This window comes from Populus alba, chromosome 13 (genome assembly GCF_005239225.2).
Source record: "Populus alba chromosome 13, ASM523922v2, whole genome shotgun sequence".
In the NCBI taxonomy this organism is placed as follows: domain Eukaryota; kingdom Viridiplantae; phylum Streptophyta; class Magnoliopsida; order Malpighiales; family Salicaceae; genus Populus; species Populus alba.
In genome coordinates, this window is record NC_133296.1 from 1,745,229 (window position 1) to 1,771,229 (window position 26,001).

The following is a 26,001-nucleotide window of genomic DNA, read 5'->3' on the forward strand; positions in this document are numbered from 1 at the left end:
CTGGTTAGCATATATGACTGAAGCCTGCATCGTTCCTACAGATTCACTGTTAAAGTTGGGGAATACTAAATATTCTCTTCTGGTTCATCCTCAATGGGAATAGACTTGTGAATTTGAAATTTGGAAACTATAGATTCGATCTCTATCGAACAGGGCCCGGTCCGTCTGAGATTTTACAGAATGAAGAAAGTAAAATGACTATTTTCATAATTCCATGGTACAGCTAAAAGCTCTGAAAGATATTCTAGAACAAAAAAACCCTGGCCCTGGGCAACAAATTAAAGACTTCCAAGGTGGTGGAGAAATTATTTTTTAACTATAAGAAGCAAAGTTTACTCTTGGATAACCCAGAGACTCAGCACATTTTCACCATCAAACTAAACAGACACGAAGAATCAAGACTTGACAAGAATGACATTTTCAAGCAAGGATTTCGTCAATGGGCTTAGTTTCTAACTTGGCTGTCTCCAAATCTCTCAGCAGCTGCTCCTTAGCCAACTTCTTTTTCTTGGCTATCTCAATGTCCTTGCTCATCTTCCTCCTGTACATCTCAGCAAATGTTATTGGCTCATCTAGCACCGACTTCTCTCCATCTCTAATCTTGAGAGGGTACACTGTAGCATCTGGTGCTGGGTTCTGGAATGTGGCTATGGACAACCTGCTAGAGTTTGAGTTCACCACAGCTTGGTGGTCTGCGTTCCTGAATCTTCCATTGGTAAGATACTGCCTCACAAAGATAGCATTTAGTTTTAGTACAATTAATTACGGTTGGTAGTGCTGGTGTTTAACCAAGCTCAACATTCACGTCAATTTCATCAACAAGAAATATTTTAGTTTCATACTCACATGACCATGGTCTCCGAGATTGACCACAAAAGCACCTTCAACAGGTTGAACGGTGATCCAAGTCTTTCCGTTATCTCTAGTGGCCTGAAGACCACCAACGGCGTCCTGGAGCAAGAGGGTGATGGTGCCGGGATCAGTATGGCGTTTGAGTCCAAGTGTGAGGTCTGGTTGTGGACATTTTGGATAGAAATTGACCACCACCTTTTGGTCCATGTCAACACAAGCCTTAGTTAAGGCCTCTGTTTCTAATCCCATAGCCTCTGATAAGACCCCAAGAAGCTTGCAAGCAAGTTCCATTAGCTTCTTACTGTATTCCTCGGTCACTGCTTTCCATGCCTCTGGCTTGTCAGGCCACCTTGAATAGTCTCTGGTGCGAATTGGGTATGAGAAGAAGGTCACGATTTCACGCCAGTCTTGAACTGCCTCTCCCTGTTTTACAAGATCATAAATCAGGATATTGATTTAATATAGTACTGTCTACTATCTTCAAAGCATCAAGTACTTGATAGGGAATTTAACAGTAAGGGTCTGTAATTTGTTAAATTTAGAAAACAAAACGTAAAAGAAGATATACCTGTAAATGGCTGGAGACAATGAAGCCACCCTTTTTGCCACCAGACATATCAAACCGAAGCTTCTCTTCCGGTGGCAAAGCAAAAAACTCTTTAGCAAGAGTTGTCATTTCAGACACCAGCTTAGCATCGACCCCGTGATCAACAACTTGAAAAACTCCCCATTCCTCACATGCCTCCACGATCTTGTTGCATATTTCAGCTCTCTTTTCACCACCGTCATCAATCCCAGCTATTGAAATGACAGGGATTTCATTGCTGAATTGGTTATAAGCCACTTTCGGACGTTCATCTTCGTCGCGAACAAAGCTTGCTTGGAGGGTTTTCTCTCCTGCCAGAGCTGTGAGGGTAGAAGGGGCCATCGTTTTCGGCTTGATTTTGGTTCGAAGACTTGAGTGCTTGAAGTGGTTGTGTTTTTCTCCTAGCTCTTATAAAAGCAAAAAATAGGGATGCAAATGCCGGTATTTAACGAACTATAATAATTTTTGAATCCATTTAAAGGGAAAAGGGACGTGAATGGAATGGTGGCTACGGAGTTGTTCTTGCTATCTTGTTTGCAATTGCTCTTATTTTGGAGGTAAGAATGTGGATGAGAAAATAAATTTCTTACACCTACACACGGATAGGAAAATGAATGAATGCATATGTACATTTTATGAATTGGAAAATGCATTATAAATATTATTTTAGAGAGATGATCAAAATATTAAAAAAAAAAAAAAACAGAGATATAGAAGAAAAATGGAAATTAATGAGAAAATGAAATCCTTTATTTTAGAGTTGAAAATTACTTATATAACCGTGAATTCATGTACATAGATTTGTTTATACCAGGATAAGTGATTAATATACTAGCCACCTGTATATTTGCATTACTTAGACAGAATAGTCTAAATTGACAATAGGCATTGCAATTATTTTTTTTTATTAATGTAAATGTTCGAATTATTTTACGTACACCTCAACTAATCACGCAAAACTATGAAATTACATGACCATTTAATAAAATAATAAACTTACACTATCATGTAAATTGTGATTTACTCGATGATATATATATATCATCGAGTAAATCACAATTTACATGATAGTGTAGTTCATTATTTTATTATATATATATATATATATATATAATTGAATAGTAACACAATATTGATATGTAATTTTTATATTTTGATTGAAGAGGGAAAAAAAAAGAAATTAAAGAGTGCTCTTGTGTTGTTTTCAAACTTATTTTTTCATGGTTTTATGGTAACAAAAAAGTAAAAATTGTTATAAAATGAAAAATTTTAAATTTGTAAGTAAATTTGAAAGCTAACACGTGATTCATTTTGATATTAAAAAAACATGTGATGCATTGTTGGAGAAAATAAATATTAAAAAAAAAACAATTAATAATGTTATCATCATTTATAATTATAAAAAAAGTAATTCAATTTAATATATTAAAAATTAAAATAAATATAATTATAGATCGTAAAACCGATCCAATGGTAGACATAACTTGCTAATTATATCTCCTTAATTGCTCCCACTATCTCATTGGAAGTTTTGTTTTTTTTTTTTTTCCTAGAAAAAATTACTCCTAACTCAAGGGACTGAAATATACTGCCCATCCACCGCCAGCTACCATTCCTCGTAAATCGTGACAGAAGTCAATTTGACTGTTCTGCCAAGTGTCACCAATCACCATCACCTCCACTAAGGAAAAAAGGACAGCTTTAATCAGATTACACGTGATGCATGATGAGACAAGCTGGCCCTGAAAAGGTTAGGGACTGAACTTATCCATATAAAAATATAAGGACTAAAGTGTAATATATGTTATCAAACTATGGCTTGTGGCAAGTTTATGGCCCCTGGAACTACCAAACTCCTACTCGATGACGTGGAGTCATTACCGCCTTTTGATGGTAAGTAGCCGGCGCCTGTCCCCACAGTCTTTTACGTCCAGATCTCAATCAATACGTCGTCGCTCTCTTAATTACATCCCACCAAACCCCTACAACTTATCCCGCGTAAGATGGCCTTAGAAATCGATCGTCCAGATTTTGCCTTCTCCTTCCACACAAATTAAATATCTGGTTCTACAGGTACTGGGAATGTAATGAAAATAGGATTTCTTTTCAATTTCAAATAGAATTTCTTCTCCTAAATATATACATAAATTAAATATTAGTTATAAATAAAATCAATTGATTTGTATCATGAGTTATTAATACATATTTACAAGTTTTAAAATTTTTGGTAGACTTCTCTTGTATAGGAAAGATGTTGCTAATTGTTTTTTTTTAAATATAATATAGTGATATTATTATTATTATTCTTTTATATCAAATTTGTTTAGATGAAAAAGAGAAGGTTAGTAGAGATAAAGATGGGCATGAGCGTTGTTGTTCTTCTAGTAGCGGTTTTGATGAGCATGACCAGACAATGTCGCTAGGTGTCGATCATGACGAGACACCACAGACACCCTCTCTTGATGTAGGCTCGTTGAGTGCAAGTTCGACTCGTAGAGCATGTGTCCCTTCTAAGCAAGATATTTAGTTTGTTTTCCTTTTTTGCATGATAAAAAAAAACAAATGGATAAAGTTTGAATAATTAATTTTAATGAACAAATTAAAATTCAAATTTACAAATGTTGAGGTTACTCTCACTGTTTCATCGGCAACAAGATTGTCAATGAAAATTCATTTGTTTCAGTGTAAGGATAAACTAATTATTTTATGAAATTGACATGTAAGAAAAACTCTTATTAGAAGGAGGTTGACAATGTCATAGCTAAGAGAGTATGAGAGAATCACAATGACATTAGATAAGATTGAATTCAAATTGTGATGTTTTCTTTTATAAAAAATTAAAATTTTATTTTTCATTATCTTACTTGATTTTTTTTTTATGAATCAGGTTGTACGATTTTTGATAAGATGCCTAGAAAAAAAAACAAAGAAATGCACAAAAAGATAAAAGTCTTCCATTATAGGAATACATGGCCTTATAAAGGGATTTCAAACCTCCACATGTCACGAAGGATATCTAGGGTACTACTTATCTCTAGAATGTGACATCGAAGCATTTCTTGAGACGTTCACAATCCAGCTTAGAGAATCGAACCAAGAAGATTCATGGTTCTATGACCATGCATGCTAGCGGATCCATTTCGTTCATTTCACATGCAAAATGGAGGATAATATTTTATTTTTATATGATATTTTTTTTAAATTATTGTATTATATGAAACTAACAGTAGCTTCCTTTTGTAGACTATGATGCTTGGGTGTGATCCAAAATCAATGAAGTTTTTTGTTGAAACCCACATGTTAAAGGAGGACAAACATAAAGGGGTGTCAAGCTGAGAAGTTCGTGGTAAGTAGGATTTGAATATTTTTTACTTATTATTTTTTTATATTTCAAGATTTGTTTTTTTTAGAAAAAAAAAAAATAACACTCGATTGCATAAGAGATACAAGGACGATCATTTGACTTATCTAAAACTCAATTCAAATTTATAGTTGCAAGCTAAATCTATCGATGGACCCGATACAAATCTAGTTTATGGTATCTCCAATATTATAGACAAGGATATATAGGCGGGCCGTAGTCTCTCAATTATTGGAACCCTACAATCCGGATCGATCCAACAATTACTGGTCATCAAGGCGATCATACGAGAACAAGTTCAAGTTGAGATGACTCAACTTAAGGCTGAGACGGCAAAACTAAAGGATAAGTCGAATGTCGTCAAGCAGCCGTTGACAACTCTTACTGGTATCTGTGCTCCACCTTGTTACCCTTCTATTTTCGATAAAGATCAGCCTCTGCCTCCTTCTCCAACTTTTGTTACGAAGATAAACAAATTGTATTTAATAATATTTTTTATAATAATAATACAAATTTTCTTTTTTCTTTTAATTTAATTCTATTTAGAATTGTTTTTTATTTTTATTTAAATTGTTTGTTTTAATTTTTCTCAATAATTACATATAATAACAACATAATTACCATCATTTTATTCTATCATATAAGAAGAAAACCATGAGTGGTGTAACTCAAATGATTAGGCTTGAGTTTGCTTTCTAAAGATTACCAGAGTGTCACAAACTTCAAAATCATTGGAGATTTACATGATCGTTAACTTAAGGATCTCGAGAGATTAGTGAAGGTACGCATAAGCTAGCCTAAACATCCATAATTACCGAAAATAAAAAAGAAGTAGAAGAAGAAAAGAAGATCTCCTCGAAGAAGCTGTATCTCTCTATGGCTTCGTAAAGCATGGTGTTTTTCATTGGAGTGTATATCCATCATAATTTGACACTAAAATTGTTTTGTTGGTAATGAATGTCTTACCACTGCCTGCCAAAGAAAGGAAGCTATAGATTTATTTTTGACTTGGTAGTACAATACATCACTGCAGATGAAATATATCAATGCCAGACTAGAGAGGATTGAACCACAACGCCCTTCAGATGGACTTCTTAAAAAAACTAATTAAAAAATCAATGGTAAACAAAAACCAATTAAAAATATAAAAAAACTAACCAGTTTGATTTGATTTTAATTTTTTAAGTCTGAAATTGAAAAAAAAAAAAAAATCAAAATAAATAAAAAAAACCAAGTCAAACTGGAAAAAAACCGAGCCAAACCGGAAAACTAAGCCAAGCTGGTTTGAAACAGTTTTTATTCTAAAAAAACTAAATAAAATCAAATTAAAATCAATCGGTTTAAATCAATTTTAATTTTTTAAAAAAACAAATTTTAATTTATATTTTTTTATATAAAAATCAAATTAAACTCTCAAATTAATTGTGATGGTGACCACATCTCTGCACATTGCGTGCATTTTTGCACACTCTATAAGGTTTGCCACATACTTTTTATCTTGAGAGGAAGTGACGACGTGTAAAGTGATAAAGTAGCCACGTGGTAAAAGGGATGACACTTGTTAGAATGAGCCGAAGGCTTGCCGATGCCTCAAGTGTGACTGTGCCAATTTGGCCTTGTTGGCCGGGCAGGATAATAAATAAATGTTCAGGACAATGTTCCTTGTCCTGCATCATAGCGATGAACAGATACACAGAGAGGATAATAAATAAATATACACTAGTCATTTAAATTGCCTTTTGTAATGGGTTTATAATTTTTTTTTAAAAAAATTAAAATATAAATTAAAAAAACCTATGCAAAAAATATTAAGATATTTAATAATATAAAATAATAAAATAAAGATATGTATCTTATTGTATTTACTGAACTTATTTATTTAAATAAATAAAAATAAATCAATACCCTAAAAACTCATTATTTAAAAGATAAATGTAAACTGGTTGAATAAACCAACACTATAAAAAAAAATACTAGGCAAAGCTAAACACATCAACAAAATAATTTAAAAACAAAAAAAATTTATTTAAAAAATACTCTTCATTTGTATAAAAAAATTATAAATGAATTAGATAACACCTTGAAAAATGAAATAGAAACAAAACAACTAAAAGACTTAGAATAAAAGAAAAACATGCAAAAATCAAGTCATGAATTGGGATAAACTCATAGAAAAAACTTAAAAATAATTACAAAATCAATATTAAAAAAAAAAAGATGCAAAACTATAAATTCATACAAAGCTGAATTCCTAATAAATTAAATATCAAAAGATGAAACTAAGAAAAACAATTAATTGTATAAAAGAACAAAAAAAATAAAGGTGAGAAAAAATATTAATAAAAAAATAAAAAAATTTAATTAAAAAACTTAATTAGATAGAAATTAATTAGGGTTTCAACTAATAAACTAAACCTCAACAAATGACAAACACTAAATCCGCAATACATGAAACAGCGAAACGCTAGTACAATGAGTTTTTTCTTCTAATTCTAATTGTTATCTTGTTTAGTTGATTCTTTCGTTTGGGCTGGATGTTGTTTAGTTGGGTCTTGTAGTTTTGGACTCGAAAATAGGCCAGCTCTTCTTGGTGGAAGCTGATAATGTTTTATTAAATTCTACTAAAACTTTTGAATATAGCATATTTTTTATTTGAAATTGAATTTTTTCATCAGTCTAGCTCACAATCTTAAAATAATCATTACATTAACTTTCTATAAACCGTTTGTATCCGTTAAGAGTCCATTGGGGCTTGAATTTTTGCCCTAGTTCTTGCCATTCTGCATTTGAAGGCAAATTTCTAAACAAGCATTATGCTACCAACAGAGCCATTATAGTTTCATGCAAAACTGTTGTTCTACAAATGGTTTATGGTAACAAGCAGAGCAGGAATACTTCTTTTCCAAAAGCAAAGCTCAAAGCTTAAGCAAACAAGCTCCTGAACTTAGCCCAATTCTCATTAACATGGCTAGCCCTACCCTTGGTTTCTCTTTCATGCCTCTGAGCTTCTAACAAAGCACCAATCTGTATTTCTAGTCTTCCATTTCTAATGATTCTCTGGGCATGGAGACGTTCCTTGTTACTTCGGAAATGATCTTCTTCTTCCTGAATTTCCTGAAGTCGCTTGTTAAGGGCATCCTTTTCTGCTTTAAGCCTGCTAATCTTGCTGGTCATATCTTCATCAGAAATATCCAGCTCGGCAAGTCTCCTTTTGTGATCTTCAATAGAGGACTCGATAGAACTAGTCCAATCGATTTTTTGCGCATCAAATGGGTGGCTTGTGACCAAAGTGTCGAAATTCTCAGTGTAGATTTGAATGATTTTTTGTTGCTGATGATTCAGAAACGGACAGTTCTTTAAATTCTTCAAACTGGACAGCAGCAATAGGCGGTCAGCTGATGTGGCTACTTCTGCAGGGGATTTCGTTAAGAGCTCCTTTAACAAATCTATAGAACACCTGTATATCTCAAAGCTCACACCACAGGACTTGAGATATCCAGAAGGAGTATTAGAGCTTGAAGCGGTGTTGAATGTGAGCTCTTGAGAGGAAGTTCTGTTGGTTAAGGATGTAGAAGTCAACACAGAGACTTGTTCAACAGAGGTGGCACGAGATACAAGAACTCTGTCGCTCTGCTGAACTGAAATAGTAGGAATAGCATTGGCCAGTGAGGTCTCATCCTGCAAGAAATTTAAAGTTTACAAGAAGGTACAAGAAAGTGTATAAGAAGTTATATTCCGAGGGAGAAAATTACATTATCAGTTGCTTGGGAATCCGTCTGCTCTTGTAGAGAGATCTGAGCTTTAGAATCCATGGGAGTTGAGGAACTTTGACCTTGTCTAGAATCCTACATTCCAGATGCCATTAGCAATTAATTCAAAATCATGTTCTAGAAAGTATTTCTAGATAGAAGAGAGAGCTACCTTATCATTTGAAGCTGCATGAAAATCTTGGTATCTTGAAGCCAATTGAGCAACCTTGGGTTCTAGCACAACACCTTTGATCCTATTTTGTTTGATTCTCGGTAATGTTTCAAAAACAGGAGAGATATCTTTTCTGGCTTCTGAGGTCCCAGTTAAATGCAAATCCTCAGAAGCTCGTCTCTCAGAGACAGCACTTGGTGCTTTTCCATCTGCTTTAGCCTCATGGGCTAACGTTGACTGTTTGGGTATGCTTAGCAGTTCGGATTGCGCTGCTCCATCATCCTGCAGTTAAGTTAACAAAAATGAGTTAATTAAATGAGTAATGATGTGATAACAAAAACTAATACGTAATGATCAAGTTTTATGTGATTGAGGGATATCATTAGTTAGACTACGTCTCAGATTCTGCATAAAGAAGGGTGATTTCATAAAGCTGGTATGAGAGACAACAAAATAGGAAAAATAAATTCTGGAAGCGTGATGGGTAGTTGATAAAATTGTTGTGCAATTTCATAAAGTTTTAAGCTTTGTGCAAGAGAAAGAACACATCAAAATATAGAAAGTAAGAAGATTTGGTGAAACAATTCATACCATCTCCACAAACAATTTTTGTACAGTGGAATTAAGGTCCTCCTCCCAGTACCCTTCATCATCCTCTTCTGTTAATAGGACAGTCTCCAGCTCTGGTGTGCTTATGATTCCTTCAGAAAATTTTTTCATGTTGGGGCATTCTATCAAGAACACTTCTTCCAAAGATGGAAAAGTGAAAGCACATTTCCCTGAGTGGAAACTTGTGAGGCTTGGCAAGCATCGAAGACTCAAATGCTCTAATTTCTGAAAAATGATCTCATTTGCTACCTCATTCTCCTCGCTCACTATAATTTCTTCAATCATTTTGCATTCAGTTACACTCATAGACGTGAGGTGCACCAGATATTTGGCTGTTGAAGATGTCATCAAATTTATCAATCCATGACAGTTTGACACTTCCAGGGTCGTTAAACACTGGAAAGACAATGCTGATGGAATTAGAATTTTCAGCATGCCACATTCCAGTACTCTCAAAGTTTCCAAATTCCGAAAAATCTTGCATGTCTGAGAACCTTCCTTTGACAGACGCATGAGTTTCGGCAGTTTAGAGAGCTCCAGTTTTTTTAATTGTGCTAAAACCCTGATATGATTTTCTTCATCATCTTCCCCTTCATACAATACTATTTCTTCGAAAGAGGCATCTCTTACAACAAGATTTTTTAAATTGATGAATCTTTGAAGAAAATGGGATGGAAAATCAACTTTGTCACAGGGGAAGCGCATGAGTGTAAGACCTTCCAGTTTGTAGAAGTACTCAACTCGGAATTGGCCATTCTGAATAACCTCCATCACATCATTCCATTCCACTCTCAACTTTTTCATGTTTGGAAATGCAACCTGGGATCCAAGTCAAAGACAAAAAAGACACTTAAAGAGTTATTTCCTGCAATTTATTGTCAAGAACCACACTGATCGGCAGGTCCTACCACATGTCTAATTTTAAAATGTTTTTCTTTTCCCTTCCCAATTTAAATTTATGATCATCTCTGAATCATTAGTATTTGCAACGTTAGCATCTACAAGTAAAAAAATTGGGAGTAATTGTAGAATGGTTTGAGAATTATGTAACTGCATGGTCACATATTGGAGGCAAAAGTTCTAATAAGTTGTGAAAAAGCCTCAGATAAAGAAACTGACCTTATGATTGAGAAATGGTGCAGTGGAAATATCATGGTCTCGCTCACATAGTCTATATTCTTGTCCCTTATTGACTGAAAATGGTACATGCTCACTCAAAAATGAGGAAATAAATGGCTTCAAATTCGGACAATTGTCTAAGCCAATCTCCTCTAAGGATGGAATTCCCAGAATACCAGTTCCTGAATCAATACTGGTCATGCTATGCAAGGACTCGAGAACTATCACTTTCAGTACAGGGAATATGATTCTATATGTTGCTGCTTCCTCTACTCTCTCTTCTGTGATGATCTTTTCCATCATGGTACAGTTTCTTATTTCTATCTTGTGGAGTTGCACAAGGCCAGATGCCATGGATGGTGTAAATAAATCTCTCAAACTGCTACAATTATGAACTTTCAGCGATTTCAGGTTTTTGAAGTCCAAAATTCCTTGAGGATCCCTGCTGCATATATCCCTCAGCCCTGGCAGATCAATCAACTGCAATTCCTTTAAATTGGGCAACAGCTTAGCATGCCCTTCCTCAGCATTGAGCCCCTCCAAATCAAATACTACTTTAAGAGAACGACAGTTTCTCACATACAGATGTCTCAAGTTATTCATGAACTGTAGTAGATTGGATGGTATAGCATTGGAGACAAATGCGCAGTCATCCACCGTGAGGTTTGCCAAAATTCTACAAAAGTTGAAGGGTAGTTGGTCGTGCCATCTCTCTTTTAATTGGGGAAAATCAGAGAGCTTTAACTCCCATATATTACCAAATCCAACCTGCTCAACCATAATAATGCATTAGTACAAAAAAAAAATGATGATTACTAAAATGATAGAGTTTATCAGTGCATACCATTTCTGTGTACAGCTGTTGTATGGTGTTATTAAGATTTCCCTGCCACCATACTTTATTCTTGGCAAAACATACTCCCTGTAGCTTAGGCGTGCTTACAACTCTGGGAGAGAAAATCCTCATCTTGGGGCATTGTCTCACAACAATTTCCTTCAATGATGGGAATTTGAAGGTGTGATTTCCTGGGCAGAAGCTGGTGAGGCTTTCTAACTTGACAAGTTCCAAATATTCTAGTTTGCTGAAAATTATCTCATCTTCTGTTTCATCTCTCTCTTTTGCTACTATTTCCATCACTTTTTTGCAAGAACGAACGGTCAACTTTACAAGCTGCACTAGACTTTTTGCGGTTGAGGATGTTATTAAGTTCAATAATCCAAAGCAACACCGCACATCTAAAATTGTTAAATTTTCAAATGAAGCAGATGATGGTGCTAGATTGACCAAACTGTGACATAAAATTACTTCTAGAGTGCCAAGATTTTGAAGAAATTGAACCAGTTGGTCATTATCCTTCCACATATGCCTCATATCACCAAATGAACTTATTATTTTGAAATTCCTTAATCGTCCAAGCATCCTATGTTTCTGATTCACATCAGTAAGCCCTTCATATGAGAATAGCCTTTTGAAAGAACTACGTGTCACATAGAGTGTTTCCAGATTGCACAATATTTGGATGAAACCAAATGGAATGGTATCCGATTCTTCCTGAAAATAGTGCAGCCTTAGAAGTTTCACCGCAGAATAGTACTTCTCTGGAAGTTGGCAGCACCAAATAATTGACGTTGTGGGGTTTTCACCACTTAATGACAATTCCTCCAAGGTCGAGATCACCTGGAGACAGATTAGAACAGAAAGGAAATGCCGGTTGATATTCCTCCAAATAATAAGTAAATTTCAACTGCTGTTATTTATGCATACTGCGCTTTCATTTTGGATAAGAAAAAAGTAAAGGGAAAAAAGCATTGGTGCAGAATAGATCCATACCTTTTCAACAAAAAAGAGGGGTTGCTGAATTTGGTCCTGTTGGCCTCCCCTTTGAATTTCTTGGGATGTATGAGATTCTGATCCAAATAACTTCACATTGCCACAGCCCGACACCTCCAAACTTTTTAAGATAGGACATTCCCAAGAATGTTTCCCTGGATAAAAGTTCCTAAATTCTGGTATTTTTTCAAGTGTCAATGAGGTTAGATGAGGAAAATCAAAACGAGGGGCTGTTTCATCACCTTCTGCATTTGCAACAATTTCCTCCACCCCACACTCCTTTATCTCAAGCTTTTCAAGTTGTGGAAGGTCTCTAGCTATGGAGACTGGAAAGAGATTCTTCAGAGCACTACATTTTCCTACCCTTACAGAATGCAGATTCTGGAAAATGAGTCTTCCTTGCGGATCCTTATTCCATATATGCTTCAATCTGGGTAGATTATACAGGTCCAAGTCTTGTAACTGGAAGGCATTGGATGCTTGAATTTCTTCACCGCCTAGTCCTTGAAGCTCAAATATAGTTTCTAAGGAATGACAATGACTAATTTCTAGCATCTCTAGTCTTTGGAATCTTGTTAGCAAGGTTGATGGAAAAATATTCACCAGCTTATCACAATCTGAAATACTCATTGATCTCAGCTCACAAAAAGAACCGGCAGCAAGTTGATTGTGCCATATCTTATCTATGTGTGAGATTTGGATTTCAGCTAAGCAAGGGAATACAACCTGCAATAGACATTCCACTTTGTCATAAGTAAATCAAAATCGTATTATATTAACAAGGAAATAATTTTCTAACTAAATAACAAATACTAGTATCTATTTATTTTTTGTAACCAAAATTGAACCATAATGGGGAAAGCAAGAAATAAAAACTGGTACAAAAGATCATAGCTTGTAAGATAAACAAAAAATACAAAGAAATTGCCTTCTAGCGTTGTTCACCATATGAAGAGTTGAATAATAGTGAAATTCACTAAAACAATTGTCACCTTTTCATCAAAGAGAGGTTGCATGGCATTGTAGAAGTTCTCCTCCAGGTTCACTTCCCGGGCACCATTTCTAGTTGTCAGGTTTGTGCTGCTAAACTCACAAACGAATGTCTGAAAGTCATGACACCAGTCTATCACCAATCTTTTCAACAATGGACATTCAATATGAGAACCAATACAAAAGTGTTTCAGTTTCGGAAGACTTGAGAGTTCAATGTGTTCTAGTTTCAGGAATACCATCTTACTCGTCCTTTCTTCTTCATCTAATTCTTCTGTTACTATTATCTCTTCCACTGACATGCAATCATGTATTGCAAGATGCTTGAGTTGTACAAGACTTTTAACCATAGAAGAGGAAAATATATATTTCAAACTGCCACATTTTTTCACAACCAGTCTTTGTAAATTTTGAATGGAAACTGTAATTGCTGGAAGTTGGCCATGCCATAGCCTTTCGATGTTGATAGAATGCAATTTCAAATCCTCCAAGTTCGGAAACACAAACTGCATGCACATTTTTCAATTCATTAAGAAATCTATTCCTTAATTTAAGGAAATGAAATGATTATTTGAGAAACAAAGTAAATGAGCATCAGTTTTTTTTTTTTTTTTTTTTTTGGGGGGGGGGGAATAATTATGTAAGATAAACATACATGCAAGTACCTTTTCATCAAAAAGTTGCATTGGAGCATGTGGCTCATCCTCCAAAATTATTTCTCCAAAATCCATGCCAGTTGTTCTTGACTTTGATTGTGTTTGATATAAACATGATGCCTTCTCTTTCGAACAGAAGTTTCTGAGATTCGGTAAATATTTTAAGGACAAGGAGCGTACTTGAGTGAGCTCCATCGAATTGATTTCTTCATTCTTGTTGTCAAATTCTTCACTTTCTTCAACAACAATCTCTTCCAGGTTCCGGCAGCAGGTAATTTTGATGCTTTGAAGTAGCAAAAGACCCCGTGCAATGGAGAATGAGAAGAGGTTCTTCAATTTATTACAATGTTTCACTTCTAGCATTTGTAGTTTGCCGAAAGATGGTGTCTTGAGTGTGCCATGATAAATCTTCTCTAAAGATACCAAATTGTATAGAAACAAAGACTCCAGCATGGGAAATGGAAGGATGTTCGCAGGAACCCCTTTCATTGTATCAATGATATATTGAATGTCTGGACTATTGTGCAGATGGAGGTACTTCAGCTGTGGAAAACCTTCACTATCCAGTTCACAAATAACATTCTTAATACCCTTCATTTCAAGTAAATACAAATCTTCAGTTCTCTTTAGCAGCATCAGAACTCCATGCTTCAAATGATCAGTGCTTTCATTGAGCTTCAACTTCAATGTTCTTAAGGTTTCATAGGCACCATCCCAATCCCAAACATCTCCTATGAATATTCTAAATCTTTCTAATTTTCTAGAAAACAAGTCTATGGACATAACATGGGAATCTAGCATATGTACGTCTAAATTAGTCAAGTGAGACAAGTGTTCTAGCTCGATAAGACTAGCATTATTGTGTCCTTCAATATCCCAATGATGAAAGCTGTTGCCTACAAACAATTCTTCTAAAAGTGATAAATTTGAAATAACATTTGGTGAAATCACTTCAAGTTCAGAACAATCACTTAAATCTAACAACTTTAACTTGGTCAATTGCCCAATTTCTTTCGGCAGATGCTTAATATTAGATTTAACAAAACTAAGGATTTCTAATTTTTTTAGCTCCCCAATAATAGCTATCTCTCCAAGTGAAGATTGATGAAGGCACAATGAACGAAGGTTCTTTAGGAACTGAAGAGATGAATGCAGGGCTGGAAAAGATAGATTGCTCAGGCCTAAGACTTTGAGTTTTTGCATTCCCTTAAAAATGTTTTCAGGTACTTCCAAAGAAGAATCTTCACTATTCATATTCAAAACTTTGAGCAGTGGATATTGCAAATCTTCAGGAAGCCCAAAGCTATTACCATGTAACCAAATCTCTGCATGACTCTCCAATGAATCCTTATACTGCCATTTCAATTCAACCTCATCACTCCTAAAAAATACGTTGTGATCTCTAAAAGCAATTGATATGGCAACATCACGAACAACATCATGAACAGAAAACTGCTTACTAGTATCACCATCGAGTAACAAACTGGAGGTTTTGAGTTTATGAAGCAAAGAATTCACTTTATCTCGGACTTCTTCTATGGTAGCAACATCAGAAAACAAACCTGAGCCCATGCTGTATTTCAACAAGTCTTGAATGGAGGCGTTGTAGCCCATTCGACTGGAAAGAAGAAAAATCGCCTTCAGCTCTTCACTTCCAAGATGCTTGTAGCTTAGTTCTATAGCGCTATACACTTCCGCCTGCAATCCTGTGAAATTCCTAGGGGACGGTCTTTTCAGCTCTCGCAATGCATTCTTCCACTCGGGCAGCCTCTTATCCTTTAAAGCCTTTGCAACAGTTACAATGGCCAGGGGCAAACCTGCACACTTTGTTGCGATCTTCAATGCTATGAATTGGACATCTGGACTTTCAACATTACCCCCTGCCGTTTTCTTGAACAACTCCCACGCTTCATCTTCCTTTAAACCACTAATTGAGAAGTTTTTCTCAACTTCCATTTCACTTGATAAAACATCAAATTCTCTCGATGTCAGCAGCATTTTGCATTCATTTTGTTCATCCTTAAATGAAATCCCAATTGCTTCTAAATCAAGTCTCTTCCATAGATCATCTAGGACAACAAGAATCTTCTTCTCTTGCTTCAACCTCTCACGCAATCGACCTGCTCTTCCCCATTCACTTTCCTCGTTGAATGTTAGGCCAAGCTGGTCTGCAATTTGCCCTTGAATTTTCATGATGTCTGGGTTTCGAGTTACACTGGCAATAACCATCTTGTCAAATAATTTATCCTCTATGGCTTGTTTGGAGACCTCTTTCACCAGTGTGGTCTTTCCCACACCACCCATTCCATACACCCCAACTATGTTCACATCAGCAGTTTTTAAGGCATTCATGATTTCATTAAACACTGGTATTCTTGATTGCATGGCCTGATAGCCTTTTCCAGACACGATCTCCACCCCTGACGGTGCAACATGGTAGGAAATCGAAACAAAGCTGCGTTGTTCCTCTAGTTTAGCTTTAACTGTCGCTAATTTCTCCTCTGCTTTCTTTCCAAACTGGTACCTTGTTTTAAAATTTGGACACAATCCCATGAAGCATTTCTTCTTTACTCCGCCCTCATCTTGAGCAAGTTCCCTTTCCACCTTTTCAGTGATCCCGTCCACCTCAAGTAGCCACTTCGCAACATCCTCTTCGATCACCTTCCCTTTTCTTCTATCCTCGTCAACCAAGTGTTGCATCCGTTCTCGCGCATTTTTCAACTTATCAACTTCCTCCTTCAGATGTCGGAGGTTGCTCTTGCAATAAAATGCATTACAAATGTTTGTTTTAATGGAACCAATTGCATGCTCAACAAAAGGTGATACAGCAGAAAGAATGATATCCACAGCCATCTTGTTTTCTCTCGGATTTCTCTCTCTTTTTTAATCTCCTCTTTGTTTTTTTTTTTTCCTTGTGGAGTTCACAAGCAAACGAATGCTAACAAAATCCAGAGTCCAAAAATTCAAGAAAAATGCAGCAAGCAGTGATCTTTGTTTCTCCCCCCTTTCTTCAAGACTGGATACAAAGAAAAGAGAGCAAGAGAGAATAATTTCAAGTTCTACAAGAGTCAAGATGAAAGTAAACAAGCAATAATTTTCCCTTTTCCTATCAAGATCGGATACAAAGAAAACCATAAGAGAACAGCAACTTCTACAGCATGAAGGGGCAAGTGAAAGCGAAGTACATACCTCAAACTACAAGGGCAAAGCAGCAGGGATGTTTGACAGATGATTCATGAAGATAAGAGTGAAAGTAGTTATCAGTAAAAAAGAGTAGGTGGTAATGAATGGGAAAGAAGCTGAAAGGTAGACTTGGTGATGACGGTGTCGACTCCAATGTCAATGCTCAATAGTAGTAGTTTGTTTGTGGTCAGGAGAGGCGGCTTCTTCTTATACTTTCGATTAAAAAAATACATGAGCAAGCATAAAGAAATAAAAATTTCATGTTCAGACAACTACTAGTTTGATTCCTCGTGATACGTTGCAATGCAGAAAAAGACAAATATTATTTTCAGTTTATTAACCATCCAAAAAAAATAATTTATGGACAGGAAAATTTATAAAAAAATAATATATGAACAGGAAAATTCATGTATGTTTAATAAAATTAATCAAAAATTATATATACTAATAAAAAATCTTATGGTTTTATATATATAATGTTTTATTTTTTTTATTTAAATAATAAATTCTGATTTCAAAGTATTTTAATATTTTATTTTGGATCATGTACATAAATGATTTAATAAATTCTTGCTCCTATCAGTTTTAATTTTTCAAAATAACGTATGCACTTAAATTAGAAATCTTATGATTTTATATATAACTTGAACAAACAGCACAATAGAATTGCACTTGGACTCCAATTGCACTTGAACGGGCATTGAGCATGCATGATATATACTAATATATATATGTGTGTGTGTGTGTGTGTGTGTGTGAGAGAGAGAGAGAGAGAGAGAGAGAATAAGAGCTTGCATAAAAACTTGTTGCGAATCAAATTCTAGATGTATTTTTACAAACCCGTATAGGCATTATCATTATATAAAAGATGGTGTTTATGAAGCATTAGAGATTTAACTCATGGTGTTGAAGATTGGGATATAATATCCTAGATGATAGTGTTTTTGCTGATAAACCTATAATTCTAATAATTGATTGCTCGAGCTATAAAGTTTTCTTCTAAAGAAGCATAAGAACAACAATTATCGTCACCTTTGAAGGAATTGGAATGGGAAGAACATAAAATAGTGGACGTTCCAATATCATGAGAAGAAGTAATTGAGAAACTACACGAGTAATTGGAAATTCTTCCTGTTGAAAGATCAGAACAAATTGAGGCCAAAAAACATCGAAGATTTAGTAGTGTCAAAAGGATTCGACAAACAAGGATCAACGAGTCCTGAGAAACTAGAGGAACAAGTCTTAAATCATTAAACATGTTGAAAACAAGGACATGAAGAATAGTTGAAATCTAAAGGACAACATGAAGTCAATTAACATGTTGTGATTATACAAACCAGTAAAAAACTAGAACAAGTTGCTATAATTATTTAGAAGGTTGAAATTAATATCAAATAGGACCAAGAATAATATTATTTTCCTAAATTCATATTAAAGGTTGTTCTAAAGGATGAAAGAGTTCAATTTCTGACAAAGAACTTAAGACGAGTTTTCCTCGAGTGAGGGAGCTTGACCGCGGTTGATTTTCTAAAATTTACCACGCAATCAACTTGCTATTCCCCATTCACTTTCCTCATCGAATGTTAGGCCAAGCTGGTCTGCAATTTGCCCTTGAGCTTTCATGGTGTCCTGGTTCTGGGTTACAGTTGCAGTAACCATCTTGTCACATGATTTGTTCTTCATGGCTTCTATCGCGACCTCTTTCACCAACGTGTTCTTGCCCATACCACCCATTCCATGTACTCTAACCATGTTCACAGCAGCAAGTCTCAAAGCATTCATTATTTCCGTAAAAATTGGAATTCTTGCTGGCATGACCTGACAACCTTGGGCAAACACAACACCCATCCCTGATGCTGTTAATAATCCCACCTTTGCTTTCTTGCCAAGCTGGTACAGAGTTTGGAATTTGGACACAATCCAACGAAGCATTCCTCATGTTATTTTGTAATGATAAAAGCATGCCATCCTTTGATCTCACAAAAGGGTTTCAATTAGTTACTGTCACAAACCTTTTAAGTCTTGGCTGAAGCTGCGAGTGGATTTATTCCTTTGTTATATCTCGGATTTCAATCCAATGATAAGATGCAAAACAGAAACTTTTTTTTTTTCATAAATGTACAATTCAATTCTTGTATGGATGACTTGTCTGGACATGAACATTGGATCTCAGATATCCTGAACTATCGAAAAAAATGAAAAAGAAAAAAGAAGTATCAACCCAGCTCTCTACGCATAAGCCCGGACAACGAACAGCTTTATGATTCAAAACAGATAGTGTGATTTTAGAGATTGAGCTTATTTTTTATCACAGCATCAGTACCCTAACAACTTCAGTACCCCATATTCGATCTTACAATAATCAGTTTCTCTTACAAATGACTTCTAATGTCGAATCAGGATCAACTAGAACAAAAATAAAGCATCAGGCTGAACACTTCTTTGGTATCAAAGTAACAGCTATGAATAGCCATCGACTCCCGGAAATGGTAGAAGAATGAGACCTATATGGGACATACAAGCATTACAGATGTAGGATCACTACACTTCAACCGGGTTATTCCATTCCACCTCTTGGAAAGAAAAGAACTTGAATCAAAATTCTTGATAGCATGTTTAGTCTTACATGCAGAACCAAGCCACTTCCATGTTATTTTGTGATGTCTTACGCTGAAATGATAGGATTTATCTCTTCGCTGAAAATGGATTCATTGATGCTTGTATTTCTTCTAGTGTTCGCCCCTTGGTCTCTGGTACTAGCTTTGCCACAAACAGGACAGTCAGGCCACATATGCATGAGAATATGAAGAATGTTCCTGAAGCCAAAGAATATTACACGGTAGCTTAGATTGTGTCTCCATAAAACAGAGAAATAGAGAGCAAGAGAGAACATTACCTGCTGAACTCCAATCCATCAAGAAGTTGAAAGCATAGGATATAATCCAAGAACCTAACCAGCTAACTAGTGTCACTAGGCTTCCAGCTGAACCCTTCATGTTTATAGGAAAGACCTGAAATTGAAATCATTCTTATGGTCAAGCTATTCATCATTTATTCATATTTCAAAAGTTTATCGAAGATAATAAATTTTTTTCGAGCACTATGAATATTTGAGCCTAATGTAGTCCACTTACCTCAGACATAATAACCCATGGAATCCCTCCCATACCTAGTGAGAATGATCCTGTATAAATCTGATTGAATGATCTGTAAGCATAACATGTATATCAAAAAGAAAGGAGAATTTGCCTTTATAGTTATTTAGCATTACCAGCACACCAAAAAGTGCAAGAAATGGAGAGACAGCCACCGATTTATTAAGGTACTGCAAATAGCAAGCTATGTGCTCTCAGCAAATTTACATAAAAATGGGGAAAATATTTCCAAGAGAAATGATTTTATTCCAAAAGAACCTGCAATAAAAATGATAATGCTGCAAGAAAGCAACCCAAGCATGTTCCTGCTGCAGAGACCTATAAAAATTGGTAGACTTCAGGATTGGTTAACACTCAAATGACATCACAGACTTAGAACTATTTCTATGCCTTCATACCATCAAAAGAGGACGTCGTCCAGATATATCCATCAGAACTACTCCAAGTGCTGTCATTGGAATCTGCAGAAAACAAATTCTAATATTTGTCACACTTTATCTCTTAAAAAGAATTAAGGAGAGTCCAATGCTTAACAACATTGAGAGTTGTAACCTGAACAACAACCATTGCAATCATCCCAATACTGCCAGAGAACCCTGTCATACAATCAGAATTCAAATGATCACTTCTCCTGTTTGAATAAATATTGTATACTTAATTAATGAAAGATCCTTCATCTACCTGCTGATATAAATATGGAACTTGCATAAAATGCAATGCCATTGACCCCTCCAAATTGTTGCAGTACCATCAGGCCAACTCCAACCTAAACAAATTTAATTTACTCCTAAATTTTATTCCTATTGAATGTTTCTCCAAATTCATCAGGACAAAAAGGGAAAATTTTGTGGTTAGGATGTATCACAGAAAGCTCACAATGAGTGAATGAGCATATTTCCACTGGAATAATTCAAATATACTAGCTTCCGAAAGCTGCAGAATGGTTTCTGTGTAATCCTGTAACCATTAAAACCCATCTCTATTCTTATGTCAAAGCAAATGAACAAAAAACACATACGTAAAGCAAAGTGCAAGACTTCAATTTTATGTTGAACATATCAAGTAAAAATCTTACTCTAATCTCAGCTGCTTCATCAGAAATATCAGCATTGTGCCCTCTAAGGCACTGTAGAGCCACTTCACATTCTCTACCTCGCCCAATCTTTGCCTGCAACGGTCATTTGCCATATACTCTCAAATATCTCATGTTAAACGGATGCTAGCTTTTCTTACATGCACTAACAAGAAATTTTAGCAATTTACATGACCACAAAATACTCAGAAGTTTCTTGAGCAGCAATGACAAAATTACAATCCCTTCATGGCCATACAAAGCTGTTTACAATTTTGGAGTATTGCTTACCAACCATCTAGGAGATTCTGGAATGAAGAATAGACCAACAATCTGAACAATACATGGAATAGTTCCTGGATTGAAACCAAAGACAAGCCAGCAGTCATGGAACTACCTTCGCATTACTTTGTAGGATCACCAAATTAAGCAGACAGAAAATTTACCAATTAGAGCTAAGATTCGCCAGGACACGAAAGCTCCAATAAGATATGTAATTGAGACCCCACAGCATATCATCAACTGCAGAATCAGTGGTGGGTAGGGTGTCAGAAAATGATATTCTTTATCTAGAGCCAAACAGTTTACACTAAGTGGACTTCATAATGCCAACCTGATGAACTGTCGTAAAACCTCCTCGAAGATTCTTAGGAGTAATTTCAGCTATGTATATGGGAATCTTTTTGTTAATGAAAACACAAATGACTTAGTCCTGATCCATGAACGAGTAATCAAATGTGAATCAAATGCTGAAAGAGAATTACCACATAAGAAAGAAGGCCCATCCCATATCCCACAAGCAGTCGTCCAACATCAAGCCACCAAGAAGCCTTTCAACACACATTGAAAAGTTCAACATATTGATTGAATAAAATAAACATAGAACTGATATTGAAGCATTCATATTCTCCTTAGAAACTGTACAGAGCATAAGCATTGTAATGAAACTGCAGGATGTAGAAGGACATGAGAAGAGAACCTTGGAGAATGTTATTAGCATCCACCCTATAATGCAGATTATTTCTGAAAAGCCCATTGTCTGGTTTGTCAAAGCCAAAGTAAGGAAAAATCAAGAGTTGAGAAGTGGCTTGATGTAGAATTTAATAGTAATGGGGTACAGCCAGTTATAATTCCACGGTACTACTTACACCTCTTCGACCGATATAATCTGCTAATCTCCCACTCATTATTGCTCCTATCATTGCCCCAATGGTCAATATTGAACCAAAAAGTGAGTACTGCATAAAAAAATGAGAAAGAAAGTAAACATTTGAGGAATTCAAAAGAAAATTAAGATACAATAAATTACACACGAGATTCAATTAATGGCATATAATTTTTAATCTGCTTAGACACATGCAATTTGGCTGATGACATCAAGTTTCTTGGTGAATGTTGAAGTTCAATACCTGCAACTATTGCCTTTCATTACTAATCATGAAAGATATATTGTTATTCCCGTCAAAGAACCATCTCAATCTAAAAACTTAAGCTATTAGGTGAGCTCCATAATGGTTTTATATTATTAACTTACAATTCCCTTCATTACTAAAGGTCATTCTGTTAGGAAAGTGTTGATAACAATGAAATCAAGATTATTTTCATCGACTAAACCAATTTATGTGTTAAAACAAGACTGCATATCAGAGGTCCATGCTCCTATATACAGAAAAGAAGCAATACAAGGCATTTTATGCAAAAGGACAGAATGATGCAGTACTTATTGAACAACTGAAAAGATTTTACTTAACCTTGTATTATAATTGCTTACCTCTGCTACAGAGAGACCCAGGTCTTCCATGATTCCAGATTGAGTAGGTGATGAATATCCTATCTGTACATAAAATTTATGCAGTTTAGTCCACAAATCAGCTGAAATAGATAGCTATTCTTTTGGAGGAGAGATATCATTGTGCACAATAGGCCTAACAAGTTCATATTATCACACTGCCAAAGACTGCTATGCACCGCAGAAAAGAAACCAATAGAATAGAAAACCTTCACACCTCATCAGGCAAATGTAAACGTATTCATCAAAAGTTCGTACCAATATCGTTCAAATTCCAAGTTGAGATTTGAAGATCCTCAGATTAAATGCACCTGCTGTAATTGCAATCCACTACCTTATCTTTCATCAATAAAAATTAGGGCAATTCTTTTCCAAATGTATCGTACTAGTTACTTTCAAACTTCATGTTTTTTTGCTCATAAATGCATTTTAATGGAGGGAAAAAAAGAAGAAGATAGCTTCTCAGAATAATGCAATTGTCATGCCACTGCTTTACAGCATTAATTAACAGCAAATCAGTATCAGGGCTACGACTCATGATCTTTTATTTGCAAATCCATGACTGATGGATCCATCCATTGGTTAAGCCTTGAGAATTATTTACCTCTAAAACCATGCAAACTTAATCTAACTAGTTCATCATTTACAAGAAATAAAAATTGGTGTCAATTAATGGCACTTTGGCCCAAGATTCAGCACGAGACAAAATTTAATCCCAACATTTTCATCGTGTATCGAAATAGGAAATCTTTCATTGACCACACATTTACCTACAATGATAGAAAGGGTAATGGTGAAAGAACTTACAGCTGATCCGAAAACATATGAACCTGACACAGCTACGAGGGTACTTAACACCACCATAGTTGTTGCTGAAGAACCTCCTCTCTGCTCTTCCCCTCCACTGCCACCACCATGTATTTGAGTCCTTTCTTCGAGAAGTAAAGGGCTTGATATTTCTCCTTCCATGCTTATCCTACTCTTATCTTGAATTTCTTGAAAGACCAAGATATAATTGAGCCAAAACAATTAAGGGACCATGAAGCAAAGATGAGTTCAACTGTTCAAGTTCAAGCATGGAAAGAGAGTTTTTGTATAGTAGGACTTGATGATGAACACCAAGACAGCACGACAGGTAGACTGCTGGCAAGAGACCCACTCGATGTTGACTGCCTTGTCTTCTGTTGTTCTTGACATCTTGTTGGGGATTAATGAAGGGATAAAAGTGCATTAGGTCCCTGAACTTTATAATTTTAATCGTTTTAACCATGTATTAAAGTTTCAGACTTGTAAGCCTTTACACTTTCTATCATTGTTGGGTGTTCTATCCAGTTAGGAGTGCTGCCAGCCATCTCTCTCTCCATCAGCCATAAAAATTTGAGAAGTGCAACGATGCTACACTTTTTGTTGAGTCTTGCTAGCTATTATAGCTAGTAAACGAGGATAGCTAGGAAAAATATGAATGATCATAACAAATATTATAAATAAAAAAATAAAAATAGTTTTATTTAATATTTATCTTAATGTAAATAAGTTTTATTCAATAAAAATAGTTTTATCAAGATGTTTATTGATGTTTTCATTGTCTAAGATCACAGAAATAAACTCAAGAAGTTTTTGGAAGTTTAAATTAATATTGGATTTTTTTTGATCGACTTTAGAATTATTTGGGATCATAAATTGATTTATCAAGTTTTTTAAAATATTTTAAATAAAAAATAGTTAAAAATTGAATTTCTGAGCTCATAATACCCATAGTCCAATTTTCAACGCTGCCTGCATCGTTTTTCTTACATAAAAGGGTAGAAAATATTAAGATGGTTGGCATGCAGGCCAAACCTCTTTTCGATGGCCTCACAGTGCGCGCCTAGCCTTTTTTTTTTTCTTTGTATTTTATATGTTAATCAATTCAAATAGATTGATTAAAAAACAATTTTTTTATTGAATACAATTGAAATTACTTTTTTATTAAGAAATCACAACCTTTTTTATTTATCTTGAAAACAAATTATCCTGGTCTTTATTTTTTTAGTCCAATGGCCTCTCTTAATTTTTTTTTCTTCCTTGAAAAAATTAATTTTTTTTATATAAAAAAAATCTCATGCACCTAGTTGTCCTATGATTAAATAGATAATAATTTTAGAGAAAAAATTATGAAATATAGTAGATAATGTAAATATGATCATGAGTTTAATATATTAACTCAGATTTATTTAAGTTTTTTTTGTTTTTTTAATTGAATATTTTTACTTTAGATTTCTTCCTTCAATATTAAATTAATTAGGAATCAATCATTTTTTTTTTAGTTTGTTTTTTTATAAAGTTATCATAGTCAGTTAGGACAGGTTCAAACGGCTAAAAATTCTAGCTATTTAGAATTGTTTTAATCAGCTAGACATCAAAGCATGACAATCTTCATGCTTGACAAGTTGGCCATGGTATTTTTGAGCCTTGACATAGTCTATACAAGCATATATTTCAATGTATTTTTTGAGTTTTAAAAAGTTTGTGCGATGTCACACACCTCCCTCCAACTGGTGCATTTTTACATACCTTCAAACCACATATTATTATTCAAGAACACACCATATTCTTTATGCAAAGTAGAAACACCAACCTCTTCACTAATGATACAGGCAAAACATAATAATTAATGATAAACACCGACCTCCTTCATTAGTGACACAAAAAAAACAATACTTCACATATACAACCTTACTCACCTCAAGGTATTTGCAAAACCACTCTCTATGAAAATAAGTTAACATGATAAAGATTTATAAATATCTCAGGTCACAAGTAAATCATTTAAGTTTAAGCCATTTAAGAACTACACACCAGTTCATTCAATCATGCTCTCTAATATATTTATTTCAT

The 26,001-nt window shown here is 35.0% G+C and overlaps 3 protein-coding genes across 5 annotated transcripts; all 3 read right to left on the reverse strand.

Moving 5' to 3' along the window:
• Positions 1-181: 181 nt before the first annotated feature.
• Positions 182-2,011, reverse strand: LOC118053245 (naringenin,2-oxoglutarate 3-dioxygenase). Its single transcript, XM_035064446.2, has 3 exons — positions 1,421-2,011; positions 847-1,275; positions 182-723 (listed from the first exon to the last, which is right to left on the reverse strand). The coding sequence occupies exons 1-3, from the start codon at positions 1,778-1,780 to the stop codon at positions 421-423; spliced, it is 1,092 nt and encodes a 363-aa protein (XP_034920337.1). The 5' UTR covers positions 1,781-2,011; the 3' UTR covers positions 182-420.
• Positions 2,012-7,488: 5,477 nt separating this feature from the next.
• LOC118053244 (uncharacterized) lies at positions 7,489-17,282 on the reverse strand. Of its 2 annotated transcripts, XM_035064445.2 has the most exons (10): positions 17,115-17,282; positions 13,935-16,941; positions 13,272-13,775; positions 12,280-13,005; positions 11,293-12,126; positions 10,449-11,216; positions 9,312-10,148; positions 8,721-9,002; positions 8,552-8,644; positions 7,489-8,477 (listed from the first exon to the last, which is right to left on the reverse strand). In XM_035064445.2, exons 2-10 carry the CDS (start codon positions 16,776-16,778, stop codon positions 7,722-7,724), a joined length of 7,644 nt encoding a protein of 2,547 aa, XP_034920336.1. In that variant the 5' UTR covers positions 16,779-16,941; positions 17,115-17,282; the 3' UTR covers positions 7,489-7,721. The 2 variants fall into 2 exon arrangements, with proteins under 2 accessions (XP_034920336.1, XP_073259883.1); XM_073403782.1 differs by lacking the exon at positions 17,115-17,282 and having other exon boundaries at positions 13,935-17,104.
• Positions 17,283-19,338: 2,056 nt separating this feature from the next.
• Positions 19,339-24,304, reverse strand: LOC118053241 (sugar transporter ERD6-like 5). 2 transcript variants are annotated; one of them, XM_035064437.2, is made up of 18 exons: positions 23,932-24,304; positions 23,107-23,169; positions 22,484-22,573; positions 22,315-22,374; positions 22,100-22,165; positions 21,949-22,014; positions 21,782-21,857; positions 21,627-21,691; positions 21,339-21,431; positions 21,140-21,220; positions 20,945-21,029; positions 20,816-20,859; positions 20,662-20,724; positions 20,522-20,581; positions 20,380-20,433; positions 20,243-20,302; positions 20,005-20,119; positions 19,339-19,924 (listed from the first exon to the last, which is right to left on the reverse strand). In XM_035064437.2, the coding sequence occupies exons 1-18, from the start codon at positions 24,091-24,093 to the stop codon at positions 19,794-19,796; spliced, it is 1,434 nt and encodes a 477-aa protein (XP_034920328.1). In that variant the 5' UTR covers positions 24,094-24,304; the 3' UTR covers positions 19,339-19,793. The 2 variants fall into 2 exon arrangements, with proteins under 2 accessions (XP_034920328.1, XP_073260205.1); XM_073404104.1 differs by lacking the exon at positions 21,949-22,014.
• Between the last annotated feature and the right edge of the window lie 1,697 nt (positions 24,305-26,001).